Here is a 19,503-nt window from a genome sequence, read left to right as displayed (position 1 = left end):
AAAGAAAGAAAAAAAAAAAAAATACCTTGTTTTCAATTTCTGCTTTAAGCTGTTCCTTAAGGGAAGACAGTTCACTTTTCAAACATGATAGTTCATTTTCCTGAAACCAATTAGATAATGGAAAGGGTTAGCTATGCTTAACCTGGAAAAAAGAAAACAGTCTAAAAGAGACATTAATTCATAGTGATATTCAGTATAAACAAAGAAAATTCAATTTGCTCAAATAGAGCTAGTTTATCCATAAAGTTAGTATGGTGAAAGGTGAAATCTATAATTCACTTTGTGAGATGATTCTAGTACAAGAATAACAGATGAACACAGATACAGTCAACTTTTCCTCATCTAAGAATAAATTAAAAAGATTTAAAAAAAATGTGTTGACTTGAGTCATAGTTTCTACAAAAGTAAAGAAATACCTTATGAAAGGAAATGTCAGAAAAAATACTACATTTTAAGTAGCGGTTACAGAACCACACTTTTATGTGGTTCTTGAGAGAATGCTTGCCCTCAGAACAAAGTTTTTCTCAAAGCTAAGTGTTCCAGAATGGAAAAGGGAAAAAAAAGTTATGCAACTATAGACTTGAAATGTTGTTTAAGCTTGTTTTAAAAAGTGATCAAGTACTATGAAACAGTTACTGTTCAGAACCATTCAAGGTAAGAATCTTAAATATTTGTGAGAAGGGGAAAAAAATTGAAGAAAAAAACAAAAAAACTAATACTAAGATTTCTTAAGCAGACAGTGAGGTTAGAACATGATGCGCTTTTGAGTAAAGCAGACAGAAAAGCACAGGTACTGTAATTAAGAAGCATTACATTGGCCCAAAACAACCCTTCTTTTCTTGGTGAGGCCCAGGCAAGCCAAAAGGTTGGACTTCTTAGGAAAGCAGCCCTTCCATTTCATTATCCAGCACTGATGAGTATGCCTTACCAAAGCTCTTTTCAATGATGACTGCTCTTGCTCTTTTATCTTACATAGTTTTAACTCTGCATCTTTTTCTTCAACCATTTTATCATATTCACGCTGTATTAAACAAACAAAAAAAAGTCATTGTACTAAATGTTATAGATCTATCTAGTCTTAAAATATTATTTAATTTTTAAGTAAATCTCTTCTGTAGCTTCAGAAAGCGCTATGAACAAACACTGACACTTCTGCAGAAACGATACAGCAGAAACTTCACAAGCAGTGTTGTTTGTTATAAACAGAGTGCTTTATCTCTGCACAGTGGTATGTGCTCCAGTACGTAAAGCTAGACGTTATTTTTGTTAATGTGATCTGCTAAATGTTCTGCAGAACAGAGTAATAAAAATGTCCATTCAAATATGCTAGGTTATAACGCTGAAGATTACTAGAGTCTCCTCATTAAAAGAAAAAAAATGAAAAATACTGAAAATATTGAAAAATATTACATTAGGACTACAAAGCACAAACTTTGAATGCCCTTAAAAAAAAAAAAGCAGCCTACAGGACTTTTTCAAAAAACCATTACCACCATCGCATCTCAGTTATTACTGGGAGTTCAAATGTGCTAATAGATCACATCGTGTTAAGATTCTCTGCAGCTTACATAAATGGAATTTATCTGGCAGTAGACACATTTTCAAAATCTGGAGGTGAATTTGTTTTTAGAAGATGAAAAATCAAGGGTGTTAAAACTCATGCTTCCAGACTTGGGTCTCTGAGGAAGGTTCACTTTCTAACTTGTAAATTCTGGTTTTGAAAGGTTTTTACTTATCACAGTATCCCATATTAGGAAGCTTACCTTGTGTTTTTCCATAAGTGCCACCATTTCAGTTATCTTGTGTTGACATCGGATATCAGTTTCTCTCTGTGCTATTGTTGCTTCATCAGCAAGTAACCTCATTTTTTCTACCTGTTAGTAACAAGGTTCTTTTAATTAGTGCAATCTATATACAGTCTCATTTAGTGAAATCTTCATCTGCTTGGAAGATCCTTTTGTAATCCCGCATCTTCTACACGCTTTGTTAAAATGGAAAAATATAGATTAAAAATACATCCATTCTTCCATGGCAGACAAATGTCATTTTGAACTACAATGCAATTTCAAACACTTGTGTAACATTTCTTTCATATTTCAATCAAAAAGTATGGGCAGGAAAACACTAATATGAGAAACATTATTAACCTATTTGCTTATTCTGTACTTATACCAAGAATAGAACATCTGTGAACAACAGCCTGACAGAAAGATTTTTTTTAACTAGGTTCTTATTTTTAAAGACATGTAAAGAGTTCAGATTAAAGGATTTAGTGTTCTAAAGCTTTGCTCACAGGCACACACAATAAGTTATGTTTAGGAGACTATTATGTAAGTGCAAGGAATCTCATGGATATAGCTTCATAAAATATATCAAGTACTGATCTTACTTCAAAAGCTAATTAAAAGTTGCAGAAAAAATCAGCAACTCTCACCTCTTCAAGTAAGTTATTTTCAGTTACTCCTTTTGCTTCAATTTCTTTTTCATAAATGTCAACTGTTGCCTTATGTTGCTTGTTCATATTTTCCATCTCTAACTGTAGCTTGTTCACCTTTAGAGAGTACAGAAGTATTGTTATTTGCTCAAGAATTAATATGGCAATTGTTTGGGTTTTTTTCCATCTTATTTAAGTAGAGCTACTCTGTACTTTTCAGGTATGTGAATATACTACTTCCTATTTAATGTTCAGTTTTCATCTCAAAGAGTTGAACTGTGGCCTGAAGAGAGTTAGAAAATGCTTGTAGAAACTACAGCAACACAATAGGGAAGACTACAGTTCTGTCCATCCAATAGAGCCATCCTAAAACAAGCGCCAGCGAGGCACAAAGAATCATTACAGTATAGAGGGATGATCCAGTAGCAATCTAACACTATCTTGCCTTTTACACAGAAGACCCTTTAATATTGCTGGTGTGGAATGCAAGGTAAGAAAATGAAGCATAATCAGTTGTGCAGTCATAGAATCCTAGAGCAGCTGGGGTTGGAAGGGACCTTAAAACTCATCCAGTTCCAACCCCTGGCTGTGGGTTGGTTGTCACCCACTAGATCAGGTTGCCCAGTAGCATGGCATTACTGAGTAATGTTTGGTATTCTATCAACAAAAAAAGGGAAAGGAACTTATTAGGAACATCTATCCTTGATAAGTGATGTTTCTTACAAATATCTGAAAGCCCTATGTCCAATGACTGAAAATTGAAGCACCTTCCAAAAATCATGGGCTTATTTAACCCTGTAGAATCCATATCATAAATTCATAAAACGAAGAAGAATGTGTTTTATCAATAATTATACAGAGACTTCAGAACTTCAGTTTTTGTGTTTTAACATTACCATATATATGACATGAATTAAACCTACCTTCCCTTCATAACTACTTGTTTTCTTGCTTTCTGCAGCCATTTTCTTTTTCAGTACCTTATTCTGTTAAAGTAAAATAATAACAATAAAAGTTAATAAGTCTATGAAATGTTTTAGCCTCATGCAGTAAGTCTGAATCCCCAAATTCCAGCTCCCAGCACGCAAATAACTCTCTTCTTGTTCTCCCCTCCAGTTTCCGGGAACAAATTTTCAAATGAAAGTGTTCAACTACTTTAACAATCAGAGATTAAGGAATGAGGGTGTAGAATAAGAAACAAAAACTAAGATATATAGTGTCTCCAGGTTTTGTTTAATGTAGCTTATATATAAATAAACGTACTTCTGTGTTATGCTATTAAGAAACAACAGATATCATGATCTATTGATTCTAAGCAAGGGGTTTGAGAATTTTATTCTAGGAAAATGCTACTGACAGAAAATGTGCAGATGTCATAAAAAGAAGCACAAACTGATATATTTTCACAGTACAGTTATTGACAATTTGTCTAAATGTACAATTCTTTTCAAACGAGATAGATCAAGTATGATACCATAGATTGATGATGCCACGTGCTAAATGAAAATAATAAAAATTTATTAAATATAGTATCACTGTAATTGAATTTTACAAAAGTAAGAACGATTTTACAAATCAAGTAATTCCAAAAGTGACCCTTCAGTTCTCTCAGAGGTAAGATAAGAAAGGAAATGGTATGAATTACATAACTATGCCTAAAGAAATCACTCCAGACTAGGATTGCTGAAGAGTAACCTCAGAATACCATGTTTTATGTATACAATACTTCCAAAAAAATGTACTTACCTCCTGTTGTAACTCTTCAATGCACTTTGTTTTATTTTCCACTTGTTTCTTCATATTACTCAACTGAAGGGATATTTCAAACATTAGTTAATTGTTAAAAATGACCCGATGTCTTAGACACCACTGTGAAAGTTCTAAAACATGCATTTGAAAATATGGTTACAGTGAGACTGAAACAAATGCCAACATGTTACAATGGCTGGAGTTTTTACCATGAAGTGCCACAAGAATTTTTCTAGCCCAATATCATGTAGTTTAATAACAGCTAACCAGGTCCTCATGAGAAAAATTAATTTACTTACCTTATTTTCTAGCATCTTCAACTGTTTTTCCTTTTTCAAAATTTCATTTTCAATACTCTTGGTCTGGAATTATAATTGTAAATCTAGTCAAAACATTATCAGAACTTTTATACTTTCTTAAAAAAGAAAAATATGTAATTGCAGAATTATTAATAAATAGTGTGTTACAATTTCAAAGCAGTTTCCTCAAAAGGAAGTAAGCTGATTCTATTTTGCATTTATTTAAAAAAAAGAAGACAAAGAAACCATCCCATGTTCTAAATACATTGTGATGTTAAAAAAAAGCAGGTGTGCTTTGACAATGGAGTAAGAAAGGAAAAACACTTAAACACATTCAATCTGAAACTCATATTACTTAATGAGTATATGAAAATAATAAATAAAATGAGGTTCTATATTTGCCTAAAATATGACAAATCTGGACATCCCAGTGAAGGTGCTTGTCTTTTAAAGTGTTAGGGCTCAGGATATATACATATATACATATGTTGACTTAATTGGTAGCAGCACTGAAAAAAGAAAACCTCTTTAAGAGAGAACATCCGTAGGTAGGGCTTTGCAAAAAAGGGAAAAAAAAAAAAACAAACCCAAAAAAGCCACCTAGATTACATCCTACAGGTGATGTTATATTTCACATGAGAAACCATATTACATTTTCTTCACTTTCATCCAGTTTGCTTTTAACCTCTTCACCTTTCTTTGCCATCTTCTCTCTCAAAGACTCCAGTTCATTTCTAAATGCAAAATTAACAAATATTAGTAAATATTAGTAAATTTAAGAATATTACTTTCTCAATACAACTTATTTTTTATTTATCTATGATTTATTTCCATATAAGAGATATCTATATACAATAGAAAGCAGCATATGAACACAACATTGAGATGAACCACGAAGGAAACAAACCTACTTCCCTTAATTATATTGTACATTGATATTTACTTTTACTTGCCTTAGTTGACCATTTGCTTCTTCCAAGTGTTCTACTATCTGCTTTATATTTTCTTCTTTTTCCCTTTGATCCTAAATAAATACCCATGTGAACATAATAATTATAATTCAAATTGACATCTTAATCATTATGGTGACCTGCCATATTCAAAAGGGTAACTGCACTTATATTGTATTTTAAAGAAAAAAACAATTCAGATACTCTGCAGAAATATATCATTAGAGTTTACCAAATCATTTTACCAAATGATTTCTTTTTAATATAATCCTGTTCTTTAAAAACAGATGGAAGATTACAACTCACCTCATGACTTTCTTGCAGTTTCTTGAGTTCTGTAGCCATATTACTTTTCTCTTGTGCCATTTGTTCTTTTTCTAATAACAGTGTATTGATATTCACTGTTAGTTGCTCATTCTTTAGTCTAATTTAGGATAAACGGTCAAGAGAAATAAGAATGTATACTTTGAAATTTCCTTTAAAATTAAATTTATATGTTATAAAATGCTACTTCACACTGAAAAAGTCCAGGCCTGAACCTGCACATGCAGTCTTTGCAACAAATTTAATATAGAGCCATAGTAACATGAAAAGGCGATAGGAGGACAAATGCAATTGCATAAATATAACAGTTGACAAGAATGTAGTTTAACATCCATCTCAACGCAGTTGATTTCAGTGATTTCAGAAACACTCTAGTCATGTTAAAAACAACTAAGACACAGATATAGAACAATTAAATGCACACAAATACATAAAATGTATGTTATAATTATATAACGGATGTAATGCTGTCGGTATAAAAGTTTTCATAAGAAAAGAATCATATATAATTTGGTTCTGTATTAAAGTAACTTCTACGTAAAACTGAAAATGATTAAATCAAAAATGATCATACGCTTCTCGTTCAAGATCTGCATTCAGTGTTGTAAGTTGTTTCAAATAATTTTGTTCCTTTTCAACTGAACAAGTCAGCTGTACTTCCAGATCACACATTTCTTTCTGTGGGAGAAAAACAGTATTTTGATTATGTGTAGGTAAATTACAGTTCAAGGAAGCTATCAGAATTGAACTGACAACAAAAAGCATTAAGATGAAACAAAGCCATAAACAAGACAGACTTTATTTTTGCATCAATCTGATGTAATGTGGAAGTATCGTGGGACATTAAACTCTGATACGAATGAAAACTTGTCCTCTATTTTATGGGCTAAGTAGTCTGCAAAAGTGCTGACAAAATTACCTTTCCATGGGCATTTAAAAAAAGTAAATATTTCCTCTGACATCATCAACTTTTGAATTCACTTTATATTAAAAAAAAAACAACGGAATTCTACCATTATGTAATAAGTACATATTTTGGCTTCATTCTGAACTACAAAGTGAAACCATTCCCACAGAAATGTGTTGTTGTTACAGGAGAAGGCAATTATAATTTGCATACGAAGTATATAATTTTATAATAGATAAATGCTTTGAACACTAATTCTTCTGAATAACTAGTGATACAGTGAAACCATAGGTACTGGTATGAAGTTAATTTAAGCGGAGAGAGAGAAAGCATGTGTGTCAGTGTGTATTAAGTTTTTAAGCATAGCATGTAATGAACATCTGGAATTTCTTATCACAGAAGGCTGTAGAGACTAATAGCATGAGCAGAGACAAAACAGATAAGACAAGTGAAAATGCATAAGTCTATAAACTGATAACAAAGGGAACTGATAGGGATGTGTCCTCAAATATCCTTTGAATACAGTTACTGTAGGAATGTATGGAGGATGTACCATAGCTAATATCCAGGCTCCTCTACTACCTAGTAACTTTGGCTGTCATTGTCAGAAGCAGAATGTTACAGTGGGTAGACCACTGGCCTAACTCTGCATGACATATATTATGTTACATATATACTCATATAAAAGCAATGAAGTATTTACTATCACCCTTTATTCAGACCTCTCTAACTTGAAGAATATTTTTCATTTCTTTTTCTCTCTCCTGCAATTTTTCAACAGTAGCCTCAAGATCTTTCTTCTTCGCTAGAAGTTCTTCAGCTTTTCCCTGTTTAAGAACATTGATGAAACTCAGTTTAGAAAATTCAATGCATAGCTGTGCCTAAGGAACATATGGTAAATTACATTTAGTAAATGCAAACCTAGTTTCATGTTATCTTGCTATAACTGAGATAGTTTCCTCTGGGACTAGTAAATACAAGCTCATAACTAACATAAGCCTGTATTTAAAAGTATACTTCATATAATTCACATTTCCATAACAGAAAATGAGCTTGTGTCAATGTTTAGCAGCATTCACAAGGTTCAAAGCTGATTACCTCAGGAAATTTCCCTATAAGGAGATGAGAACATCATGAGAATACATGATGTTATAACCATAAGACCTTCCAGCAGGCTCAGACTCTTATATGTTTTCTCTGAAAAGGAACATGTATCAACACAAAGTAATGCTTCATAGATACTAAATGCTGAAGCATGGAGGAAACATCTCCATAATTAATACCTCTCAAACAGTAAAATAATTGCAATAGACTTGCGAAGTAAGAAACCCATGAAATCTATGAAATTACTAATTGAATCCATCATTTTGTTACACATAAGCTTTTCACAAATTCTACTGCCTTTCCTGGGTGGTGTCAGAAGCTTGGTTATCCTTTAAATACCAAAGTAAAATCAGCCTTTATGAGGCTTAATTTCTAAAGGATTATTATAAAGAAAGCCAGCCACTCAAGGAATTATATTTACTGTTGAAAACTAGTTGATCCTTCAGGCTTAAATATTATATGCTCACTGTTCACAGTGGGTGAGCTAATGCTCATCATATACACACAAAAAGTACTTTTCAGAAAGGTTCATGGTGAGGAAGGGTGGGTACTGGGCATAACTAAAAATAGGGAATCTTCATGTTCATAGAGAAAGGTACTTGAATAGGTGTGAATGAAGGAGGAGATGACCAGAAATCTCAACTAGAAGAAATAAAACACGTAAAACAGTAGGAAGAATCAGGTCCTTCAAAGAAAACAGCAAAATAGTCCGAAAGACAGATAAGAAAGCAACATTAAGGCATATTAGACAGTGTTTGTATGACATATAAGGTACTCTGAAGGCAAGAGAGATTTCATATAAGAAGTAAATGCCTTGAGACTAATAAAATGAACATTTACCAGCGTTTCAGACAGCTCTTCAAGTTGCATTTCTTTCTCACATTTTAGTTTAGTCATCTCTTCTACAGCACATGCAATGTAAAGTTATTGAATAGATATTTAGAATTACAGAATTTAGATATGCAGCAGATAATATAAATAATTAATCCTACCACAGTACTCAATTATCAAAACTTGTTGGATTAAGTTCAGAAATCTAAAAGCTAAATGATAACCTAAACAATCACTGAATTTGAATGTAGAGTTATACATATTCAGAAAGTTATTAATAAGTATACATCTGAAGAAAAGCTATATATTGATTTGAAATAAAACTCGGGGTTTATTATGTTCTCTGTAACCATGGTTTCAAGTATTATAGTGTGGACTATAATTATGTATACAAAGGAATAACGTTGGTGTATTGATGCATCTGCAATTTTCTAGAAAAAAATCTGGATATGCTGAAAAAAGAAACTACTTATTAGTAACTTTGAAATGTGTTTCCTACATGCACATTCACATTATTGGCATTTTTTTGCAAGTACTGTACACCAAGCTAATTTTTTGTTCTGTTATTATTACAGGTCACATCTCACTTTGTTCTAGATAGGCCTTTATCAGCAATTTTTGAACAAATTTATATTCCCTCAATACATATACTAAACTATATTTCTCATCTGTCTCATCAGGACTATAGACATATGCTGCACGTTGGGCAAATTGTACCAATCTTGGTTTGGGGGCTAAGGAGTGCCTATGTAGAAATCACAGGTTTAGTGGAAATGCTAAGTCATGGCCTGAAGCAGTGATTGAGCACCTGGTAGGAAAGCAGGGCCAACCCAGAGGAGCTCAGCTGCATGCAATGCACCTGAGTGGCTGGAAGGGGTGGAGCCAGGATCCACTCCTTCCCAGACCTCATTTAAGGGTTGGCAGTGCAGGCAAGGGTATCTTGCTGGAGATCCCTGCTTGCGTTCAGCCTTCTGAAGGTAAGCAGCTTCTTTCCTTTATTTCTGTGCCCAGGGCTGTTGCATTTGAGCAAGTTCTTGCTTGCTGCAGCCTAGGATCTTGCTGCTCTGCTGGCATTGCTGTGCTTTCCATCACATTACAACAGGGCATCTAAGTAATATTTGAAGCTAACTACTGTAGGTGCAGTTCTACCTACAGTGTGGGGTGAGCAGTCTGCAGGAAAGCCAAGCACAGGTGTTTTGTCTCTGCTACATAGTACAGAAGTTATTCTTGAAATCTGTTGTTCAGCAGTCTAACACTACCTTTCTGAAACTGGTTTGGAGCACTATACGTCTTAACTGGAATAACATGAGAAACAAAAATGACTTCCAGGAGTGACCATGCATTTAAAAAAAAAAATGTTATTACTACTTACATTCTTCCTTTCTACAAACCTTACCAAGCTCAGCAGACTTATTTGTGAGCTCCAACGTAAGCAGTTTTGACTCATCTTCATATTTCTTCAATCTAGTAATTACAAACATTTTCTGTTCAGTATACAGCACTGCTTTTGAAAGTTTAGGGACAATAAGACTGTCATACCACAAATGTTTTAAATATCTACCTTTTCAACAGGTAGATCCATCTATACCTCTTTATGAAAATCAGGAGGAGAAGGATTTACTTTCTCATAGATCAATATTAATCAACTTAATCAATTTAAAAATTACATTAAATTCTCTGCACTTAGGTTGATGTGGCAGAATATGAATTTCACCTTCATCTCCCTTTGTTCTTAGGTCTGTCATAGCCTGCAACTACTTAGTAGATACCTTAATGCCAGGTACACAAAAGCACTGTTCGTTGAGAAACTCAGTTGTGATAATATTAAAATACACATCTACTGTTCTGTTCACATTTTCAGGAAAGTTTGGTTTAGTTGCTAAGGGATATTTTTAACATATGCATAATTTTTAAAACTACAGAAGACCTGAAATACAGGAATAATAGAGATCAGTATTAAACAGTACTATCATCACATAAGGAATAATATCTTCCTCACTAAATGTTTCATGATCAAAAAACTTTTGTGTTACAAGTGAGATGGCTGCTCTATTAGTCAAGAACTGCATCTACACAAAACCAAGCAGCACAGCCATGTGCAGGGATATCTAGTGGGGGTTTGAGAGCCGTTGGAGCTACATCATCTTTAAGGTCCCTTCCAAACCAAACTATTTTATAGCCATCTTTAAGGGCTAATAATGCAAATAATCAGGTAGGCAAGAGACAAAAGAAAAAAAAAAAAAAGGGGGGGGGGAGGGAGGGGGGAGGGAACGATAAAGAAGTGACACCTAAATTAAATGATGGCTAGGTGGTTATACTAACTTTGATACAGAAATTATTACTGATTTAAAAAAAAAAAAAAAATCCTTGCACCAGTTTATCACTTAAGTTTTATTCCCAGCAGCTCAGTGATCTAGTATTTTACCTATAAGAACAATCTTTGATTGTAAACAGCTTAAATTACCTATTTTGTTCTTCTTGAAGTAAGCTTTTCAAATTGTGAGTAGAAGTCTCGAACTCTTCTACCATGGATGCGTGCAAAGCCTTAGTTTCTTTACATTCTTCCATCTGTGTTTCTTTCTCCTGAGTGACCTGAATTAATGCTTTCACTGTACTCTGCAGTTCAGTTTCTAAGCTCTCTTGAGTAGCCTACAAAACAATTATATGATTCTCAGACACAAAATGTAACAACCAGCTACAATTGTTCTGTGTATAGAGTATCAGCAACTATTTTTGCAGTATAAATAGATCATTAATTGCATAATTATAAACAAGCTATACCTCTGTTTTTCGCAATGAATTTTTAGCTTCTTCTAGTTCTGCCTTCAAATATTCTTGATTGAGCTGAGATTCCTTTAACATTTCCCCTTCGTGTCCTGTGCAGATAAAATATATATATATATATATATATATATATATAAAATTACATTTAGGAAAACAATGTTTTCTTCAAAATGCTTTGATTTGTGTTCTGCAGATAAACATATTCCTACAACTTAACCAAGTTGCATAACGTATTCATATAATTTTAAAAAAAATTATACGAGATGATTATTCAAATTAATTAGCAACAGTATCCAAAATGTAAAATTGCTAACATTCATAAAATTTAAGAAAATACAGTCACTCATATGTGTCTGGAATAAAAATGATACTAAATGTGCCTCTTCACTACCCAGGGAAGGGGAGGCTAAGAACCATCTCAGTTCTAAAGAACAAAGGTACTCAGATCATACAGTATAAATGTTTTGTAATAGCTTTAGAAATACTGAAAACAAAGTTCTAAAGCTTATGTTTCCCCAGCCACACCTGATTCTAAGTGTGCACAACTGAAGTATTTTCCCCTTGCAGTCTTCAAAAACTTTCACTGCTTGACTCATCCTTGAGTCAAAAGAACCTTTCAAAAATTATTCATGCTTCTGATCTCAGGCCTCTGCCGATTTGTAAATACAATCCCATTTAAAAGCTGTAACACCTGGGGGAGTTATTTGTCAGAAACATGAAAACATGTCTTGTTGAACATAGAACATTTATGGATTTCTGAACAAATATTAGATGATTGAATTTAAATAGATTAATGCAGTAAGCAGGAAAAACACTATTATTTCCACATGTTTACTATTCAAACCAGTGGAAACAGAACAATCCCAAGAGTACAAGCAGGGCTGTATCATGCCCTGGTATATCTGTCCATACTTCTATTATGGAAAAGGAGTGACAGAGTATATGGCACCTTTATAGCAGCATAACCATGTGCATGTAAGAGCATATGGAAAAGCAAGAGAAGTCCTGCACAGTGAAGTTCTCATGTCAATACAAAAAAAGGGTATTGTCTAAGACTGAAGAGAAAAACTTTTATTATTATACTTATTATTATACTTATTTATAAAAACATAAATCAACTTCGTTATTAATAAAATAAGGGCCTGTATTTATATAAAAGGAGAATATGCTACAAGTCCAGTTCACACATCAGCAGAATCTTATTTGTTTCCAAATAAGAATAAGATTTGCAAGGTCCCAAATTCTCCTGCTAACTAGTACCAGGATGAAATCATCATCATTTGTTTTCCATACTTCTACAACCAAACGTATTTTAAGATAGCAGAAATAATTCTTACTTTTTGCTTCTTCTAAGTCCGCAATCTTATTTTTTGATTCCTGCAGGTGAGTCTTGATGTCTCTTATTACTTCATCTTTTTCATTACACCTTACAGTAAGAACTGAAATCTAACAAAATTAGAATAATAACATAGGTCTAAAAAAGAAGATACATTTTCATCTTTGTTTATTCACATATGAGTAGTAAACACGCTGCTGTAATTCCAGTTAAATAAAGTGGTTGGGTCTTAAAGATCTTCAGTTCAATATCAGAACACGAATTTCAACAGACTAAAGGTACCAGAATGTCACTAAAGGTAGCAGAATCTGATGGAAACACAGCCCCAACTGTTTTTTTTTTCCATTTTTAATTCATTCAATAATGATTCAAAATACCCCAAAACACTCTGTGCATCTTTGCAACATCATGTCCATCCTCAGAGGAAAAACAGCAGTGCTTGATCTTCCTGGACACCTTGCTTTCTAGTCTCTTGCTTACAGATTAAAACTGTATCACAGTTAAATTTTCAATTCCATTTTCCATTGCAGATCTCTCATCACTACAAATGCCTACTCCAACCTCAGACTCCTAACCTCTCCTACAAATCCATGGCCTGCTATGGGTTATAATCATTCTTCCCACCTTTCTTCTTACCAGATATGAACAATACCTGCTTTCTGGTTAATTTTATGCTTCTGCACAAGCTGCTTTTTTTACAGGCAAGCTTATTTGGTGCTTATGTGGTACTGTTAAACCCCGTCATAGAAATGGCCCTCATTACAGTACAGCAGCCAAATTCAAATTTTATTCCAAGTAACTAAAGGAATACACTCTCAGAATGTAATTTGCAATATTGATTTCCATCCTTCCAAACTACAAATATTTTGCAAGCAACAAGCACTTTTAGAATAATAGTAGTATCAGTGAGTCATGAAAGCAGACAGACTTCAAATATTAATGAAACTGCAAGATTTGTGGCAAAAATAAATCTGTACATAACAGATTTTAAAACTGAGCAAACCTGCTTTTCCTTCATACTGACTTCTAGCTTGCATTCTCTTTCAAAGTTGTCCATTTTTTCTTCTGCTTCTTTTACTGTTGATCAACAATATCAAAATTTAATATACTAGCTAAAATATACAAGAGAAATGCAATTTCTATTTTAAGATTGCTTTGCAATTGTACAATCTCTTTCCTAAAAAGGCATTGTTGAGGTCATTTTTAACTACCTTTCTAATCAGACAAGATACCTTTTATGCCAGCTTTCCACAAAATTACTCCATTACCACATGAATTCATTAATAGTTATAAGAAAAAATGGCAGAAGTACATTTGTAAAAGTCAGGCAGGCCATTAGTGGTAGATAAAGCAAATTTGTGATTAAAATTTCTGCACCTGTATACTAGTGCATTAACACTTAAATAAACCAACCACATTAAATATGTAGTGATTTACAGACTGTACCTCATAGACAAAACTAAGACTTTTAGTGACTATTACAGAAATAAGGTTTCAAATCTGACCTAGTTGGAAAAAAAAAAAAAAAAGAAAAACAATGAAGGACCCAAACGTAGCAGGCAGCATCAGTAAGACAGGGTCCAGACTTCTAGTAAATTAGTAATTGTATTGACGGAACAATTCATCAGATGCAAAATTTAAACAATAAGTAGGAAAGAGTCTAAAAGGAAACCTGAGACATTACAGTATATTTACCTTTCCTAGGAAATTTAAAAGGCTTACCCTAAACTAAGAGAAGCTGAGGTGGTAATAAAGCCTGACGAGAAAGTAGTAGGCTATACCACAAGGAAGACTTCCTCATTTTATAGGAATAAGACTCAGGTAGAAATAAGAGACAAGAGGTTCCCTTATTAAAGTGACTGAATTTAGCTGGTTCTCTCCAACATCTGTTCCTTTAAAGTAAATAGTGATAGAAAGCATTTACTGCTCTACTACCATGCAATGAGGTTCTAGGACATAGTTTCAAAACAGTATTAATGTTCACAGTTCACCATTCTAGCATCCTGTCTTTCCAGCCTGAAGCTGCAAGCAGTAGGATCTGTGAAGCCTGCAGCAGAAACACAGTAAGCACAACTCTCACATTTGAAACACATTTCCAGTCTGGTGTTCTCTGCTTGCACACGAAGCTCTTCAAATGCCACTATCATTCTCTAAAAATAAAGTTCGATACATACATTTGTGTAAAACTATGTACTTTCAGTAATAAGGAACAATGTTTGTGGCTTGTGAAATTAATAATAATAAATAATTAAAAAACCAAACCAAAACATTATTACACACTTATACATATTAACAAAAAAAGTTAAAATCTGAAGTCTGAGCATAAACATATTTTGATTAAACAGACACTATTTTTTATGAAATTGGATGTTTAAGGAGTTTTATTTAAATAATTTCAAGGATGAGATATTTTTCCAGATCCATGTTTGTAGATCCCTAAAATAACGGATAAGGTGTTGTGCCTTTCTTAGTTGCTACAACAACGGATAATTCATAATTAACTGCTATGCCATGTGCTCACTGACTCTGTTTAATATAAAATTTATCATTAACAATGCCTCATGTAACATATACACATAATCCAGATATTTCAGTGCATGCATTTAACTTGGATTACTTTTGAGCTTTTTAACACGCTGTGTCACTTACTTCGATGTTGTTATTAAGTTCCTCATATAGTTGTCTTGTTTCTTCTCTTTCATGTTCATCTATCAAAACAAGAATGTATGATAAAGTTTTCCTTTTTGAAAAGAATGCCAGCTGTTCAAGCCATTATGCTTAAGCAGCATAGTGAATTAAAGGAAAGGAATTTTAAAAAGGCTCTTGTTCTATTTAAAAAAAAAAAAAGTGAAAGTGTGCCAAAAGTTACACATTTTATACACTATAAAGTTTAGCATTTCCCATCAGCAGATCCCCATGACCACAGAACTGTCATTACAGAACTGCCTCAATACTTTACCTCTTAATGACTTCAGTTTTTGAATTTATATTATTTTCCCTTAAGGAAATGCATATAGAAGACAACAGTGAGAGACACAGCTATCAAAGGAGTACAGTAAATATACGCACAGCTATTTGTAGAAGTCAGACTAAGAGCCGTATACTTTTTAAGTATCCAGGATCAAGACAGTCAAATTTTGAAGATTATCACCACCATTTTGAATGTCATATAAATTAAGATCAGAAGTCAACAACATATTTTTAAACCTCGAGAACTTAAATTTAATTAGGTTAGCCAGCTTTCTTGGATTAGTCAATTTAGTGTGATGAATATATAACTGCTCCAAACAGGAGCATACTGACTCCCAAAGTTTTTTAAGGTGGTAATGATAAATAAAATCAATTCTACTACTTAAAAACAGGTATGAAGTGCCACCTAATATGTCTTAATATATTCAGGGTATATGGATGGGATTACCAAACATGACAAGGTTTCAGGAGACCAGCACTCCTCTCCAGTGGCTGCTAGTAGCTGATCAGTATTGCTTGCAATGCCTAAACTTCTATCAGAATTTAGGTAACTAAATAACTCCCAGGCATGTAACCTTTTAGCAAACAATCATAATAATAACTTCATAATAACTTCAGAACACCTCTGAATTTAGCATTACAAAACAGACACGTATTCAAACTCTTGCCTTACTTCTGAACTTTACCCTGATGCACTAAAACTCATATAGTTTCATTCAGAACTTAATGATAGCCTTTTCATTCGTAAATTTAGAGAAAGCTAGAAGTAAATTTACTTTTATAAATCAAGATTTAAACAGCATTTACATTTGGTGGACTTCTCTGTGAAGTGACTACAGGTTTCTTTCAGTAGGTTACACAGATGTCTTGAAGCACTGTTTCTAAAAGAAGACAAAGAATACTGTAACATACAGTCACAGGAATGCATGGTACTTTGTACACTTGCGTAGTAATGATGTGAATGCTTTAATTTTATAATTTAAGTTAAATTTAACTTTCCGTACTAAAGCAGCTCTCAGTAAGAAAACCCATTCTTTTTACAAAAATATATTTGACCATTACTTACTCTTTTAAAAGATCTTTATTTTCACATATCTCATCTTCCAGTTTCAAACTTAGCTTTTCATTTTCAAACTAATTTCACAGGAGACAAACATAAAATAGATTGTTACTGGAAAATATACTTGAAATATACTTTCAGTTCTCAAAATTATTTATCAGCACCCAAGGACGGAAATCTGCTTTATCTGACATTACATACCAAGACATCTTTTATTACAGTTTGCATAAAAATATAATTAAAGCAACAAGTTAAAGGCATCCTATCCAGCCATACATTTGCACACTGTGTGCATGCCTTCTCAGTAGAACCATCCTCTCAAGGCAAAAGTTAAATGATCAATGATGACTTAGGTTACCAAATCTAATGCAAACAAACAACAACAAGAAGTAAAAGGGCTGATAAATTGTTCAAAATATGTATTTTAATCACAGAGCTCTGCATTGCTACCAACTAGATAAAAAAACTGAGATAAAGCAAGAGCACACTGCTTCCTGTGTGCGTTGAGCGTAGAAATATGCCTCAGCATAGTTTACACAGACTGGGAGAATTAAAGCTTATTCATTCTTGAATAGGTTTCTGCAGACCCACAGTATGATGTACATGTGAACAATCCAATAATAGAATGTGCATTGTTGAAGAAAAGGAACGTATTTTGAGAAACAAAAAATGCACTTTATTCTTTCAAAACAGTAGAATCATAAGTGATCGATTCCAAGCCTAGTGATTTCTTTAAAGTCATCACAAACTGTTAAAAATTATTTCTTCAACCTCTATAACAATCTTTAACCGTATGAACAATGTTTTCACACTAAGTCAGGAAGAGCTTTCTCTTTAATTTGCATATTAAACACATTGTACAATACTGGCCTGCAATTCTTGAATGGCTTTACGCTGCGCTTCAATAATCTTTCTATTTTCTTGAAATTTTCTTTCCTTCTGCTTTAGTTCTGACTCTACAGCCAGTTTCCATCGCTTGATCTTCTCAGCCTCCTTGTAGAGTTTTGAATACAATTCATTCATTGTTTCTATATTCTATTAAAAGAAGTTCCACAATTTAAATCTCAAATATTATTTAATTCATAATGTTTTACATACACATTTATCTCTTAGAAGTATCACAGCAAGAGGTTTTTTTTCCGTAGATGGTGACACAAAATTCTAAATGCAGGAAACGATATTTGTGTATCCACTGTGTCTGTATCAACAAACACCACAGAACATTTAAGTGACACAAGCACAAGTGAAAAATATCCTACTGCCTTCAGGTAGAATGACATTGCTGAAATGACAGTTCTAAAGATATAATAAACCACACATCACCAAAAGTCCATAAAATTTTGCCAGAACTATCAGTGGAGCCAGGATTCCTTCTGCTAGGCTCTTCATAGCACATTCCTGCTCTTGTAACATCAGATACTGCTAGGTTAAGAAGTCTCATAGATCTTGACACACAATTTATGTCTGCAGCTAACTCATATACAAAGCAACAAAAAGTACAACCAGCCTTGTGCTCTTAGAACATCTTTAAAGCACTGTACAGGCCATGCTTGATCAGAGGCTTAGGCAGGTAAGAGTAGAACAACTAGTTACAAGGCAGTTCTGTAGTGGGGTATAACGTCATCTAATGCTGTCCTTATTTTAGCAGCATTGCATTATTTTTACAGTTCTGAATATCTAGTTCTAATATCTGCTAGGGCTAAAGGAAGTTCATTCCTCAGGGATAAGAAAATCACTAAGAGGACTGCAAAAAATAAGTTACATTTTCTTGCTGCCACCAGCATTTGTTTTCTTGTCAGCACAGGGAGCTACCAAAAAAAAAAAAAAGCTTTACTGTTATACTAAAGCAGGACATTGGTAAAAAGAATCCAAACACTTAAGATAACCACTCCACTAAAGACACTGCTTTATAGATAAAGCTAGACATGGTAATTGGAGTAATCTACTTGGATTTTCCAAAGGATACGCTTGACTGCAAACCTTGTGCGTTCCAATTCAGAACCAGATTCACAAAAATATTTAACTCCTTCAGTCTTACTACAATTGAAACTCCAAGACTTCCCAGGCACTGTTGTTTTTGACTTAGAAATCCTCTTCCTATCCAAAGATTTATGTGAAGCTATGTTCATTGAACATTAAATCACTTTTCTAAGAGATATAGCTTTAAACAGGAGACACAGAAAACAATTATTCCCCTCTCACTACGTCCTCCAGCCCCATAGTATGTACTTAATAATGCTTTAAATTAGGAGGCCCTAAGAAATTAAGTATATAAGGTTTATACTTAAAAGCAAAGTTTATACTTGGCTGACCTCTTCATCCACCTCAGAGCCAAGTTTCGTTTGCTGTGAAATTGCATCTGAAATGGGAAAAGATTGTGATCAATGTATTTCCAGAAAGACAAACAAACCACAGCAAAAAGAGCAGTGTGGTTCTAACAATATGGCATTATTAACTATGATATTATAAAACTAAGGAAAAATATTCTCTCTCTATATATATATATACTAATTAAGATAAATGCTTACATTAGCCTTACCTGCATCAGTGATTTCACCATGGCTTGCTGCAGTTGTCATTACAAAAGGTAAATTAAAATCATCACCTGCGCATTTGTTAAAACCCTGCAAAATTCAAATATTTCTTTCTTACAGGTAGCTTTGCAAAGGTTTATAAAACCCTGAAAAATATAGCTAACTTAAAAGATGGCATTTCCTATTAATAAATCAGTTGTCGACTATTCTGAAAACCCAAA

The 19,503-nt window shown here is 33.4% G+C and overlaps 1 protein-coding gene across 2 annotated transcripts in view; it reads right to left on the bottom strand.

The window, feature by feature from the left end:
• Positions 1-19,503, bottom strand: part of SYCP1 (synaptonemal complex protein 1) — a 30,958-nt gene that overhangs the window by 10,545 nt on the left and 910 nt on the right. Inside the window, exons 2-26 of one of the 2 annotated variants that reach the window (XM_025143817.3) lie at positions 19,288-19,372; positions 19,061-19,107; positions 17,619-17,783; positions 16,755-16,822; positions 16,496-16,569; positions 15,368-15,426; positions 14,799-14,868; positions 13,722-13,795; positions 12,720-12,828; positions 11,380-11,474; positions 11,063-11,247; positions 9,995-10,062; positions 8,608-8,669; positions 7,386-7,490; positions 6,331-6,434; positions 5,739-5,856; positions 5,436-5,506; positions 5,135-5,216; positions 4,483-4,545; positions 4,181-4,243; positions 3,358-3,420; positions 2,435-2,551; positions 1,764-1,874; positions 929-1,021; positions 26-100 (exon numbers count right to left, since the gene is read on the bottom strand). In XM_025143817.3, the coding sequence (XP_024999585.2) occupies positions 26-100; positions 929-1,021; positions 1,764-1,874; positions 2,435-2,551; positions 3,358-3,420; positions 4,181-4,243; positions 4,483-4,545; positions 5,135-5,216; positions 5,436-5,506; positions 5,739-5,856; positions 6,331-6,434; positions 7,386-7,490; positions 8,608-8,669; positions 9,995-10,062; positions 11,063-11,247; positions 11,380-11,474; positions 12,720-12,828; positions 13,722-13,795; positions 14,799-14,868; positions 15,368-15,426; positions 16,496-16,569; positions 16,755-16,822; positions 17,619-17,783; positions 19,061-19,107; positions 19,288-19,372 (2,226 nt within the window). The remainder of the gene's footprint in view (positions 1-25; positions 101-928; positions 1,022-1,763; positions 1,875-2,434; positions 2,552-3,357; positions 3,421-4,180; positions 4,244-4,482; positions 4,546-5,134; positions 5,217-5,435; positions 5,507-5,738; positions 5,857-6,330; positions 6,435-7,385; positions 7,491-8,607; positions 8,670-9,994; positions 10,063-11,062; positions 11,248-11,379; positions 11,475-12,719; positions 12,829-13,721; positions 13,796-14,798; positions 14,869-15,367; positions 15,427-16,495; positions 16,570-16,754; positions 16,823-17,618; positions 17,784-19,060; positions 19,108-19,287; positions 19,373-19,503) is intronic. The other variant, XM_025143818.3, reaches the window with a different exon arrangement.

The sequence above is a fragment of the Gallus gallus genome, chromosome 26 (genome assembly GCF_016699485.2).
Source record: "Gallus gallus isolate bGalGal1 chromosome 26, bGalGal1.mat.broiler.GRCg7b, whole genome shotgun sequence".
In the NCBI taxonomy this organism is placed as follows: domain Eukaryota; kingdom Metazoa; phylum Chordata; class Aves; order Galliformes; family Phasianidae; genus Gallus; species Gallus gallus.
The sequence above is the reverse complement of the archived record's forward strand: the minus strand, read 5'-3'. Positions and strand labels throughout refer to the sequence as shown.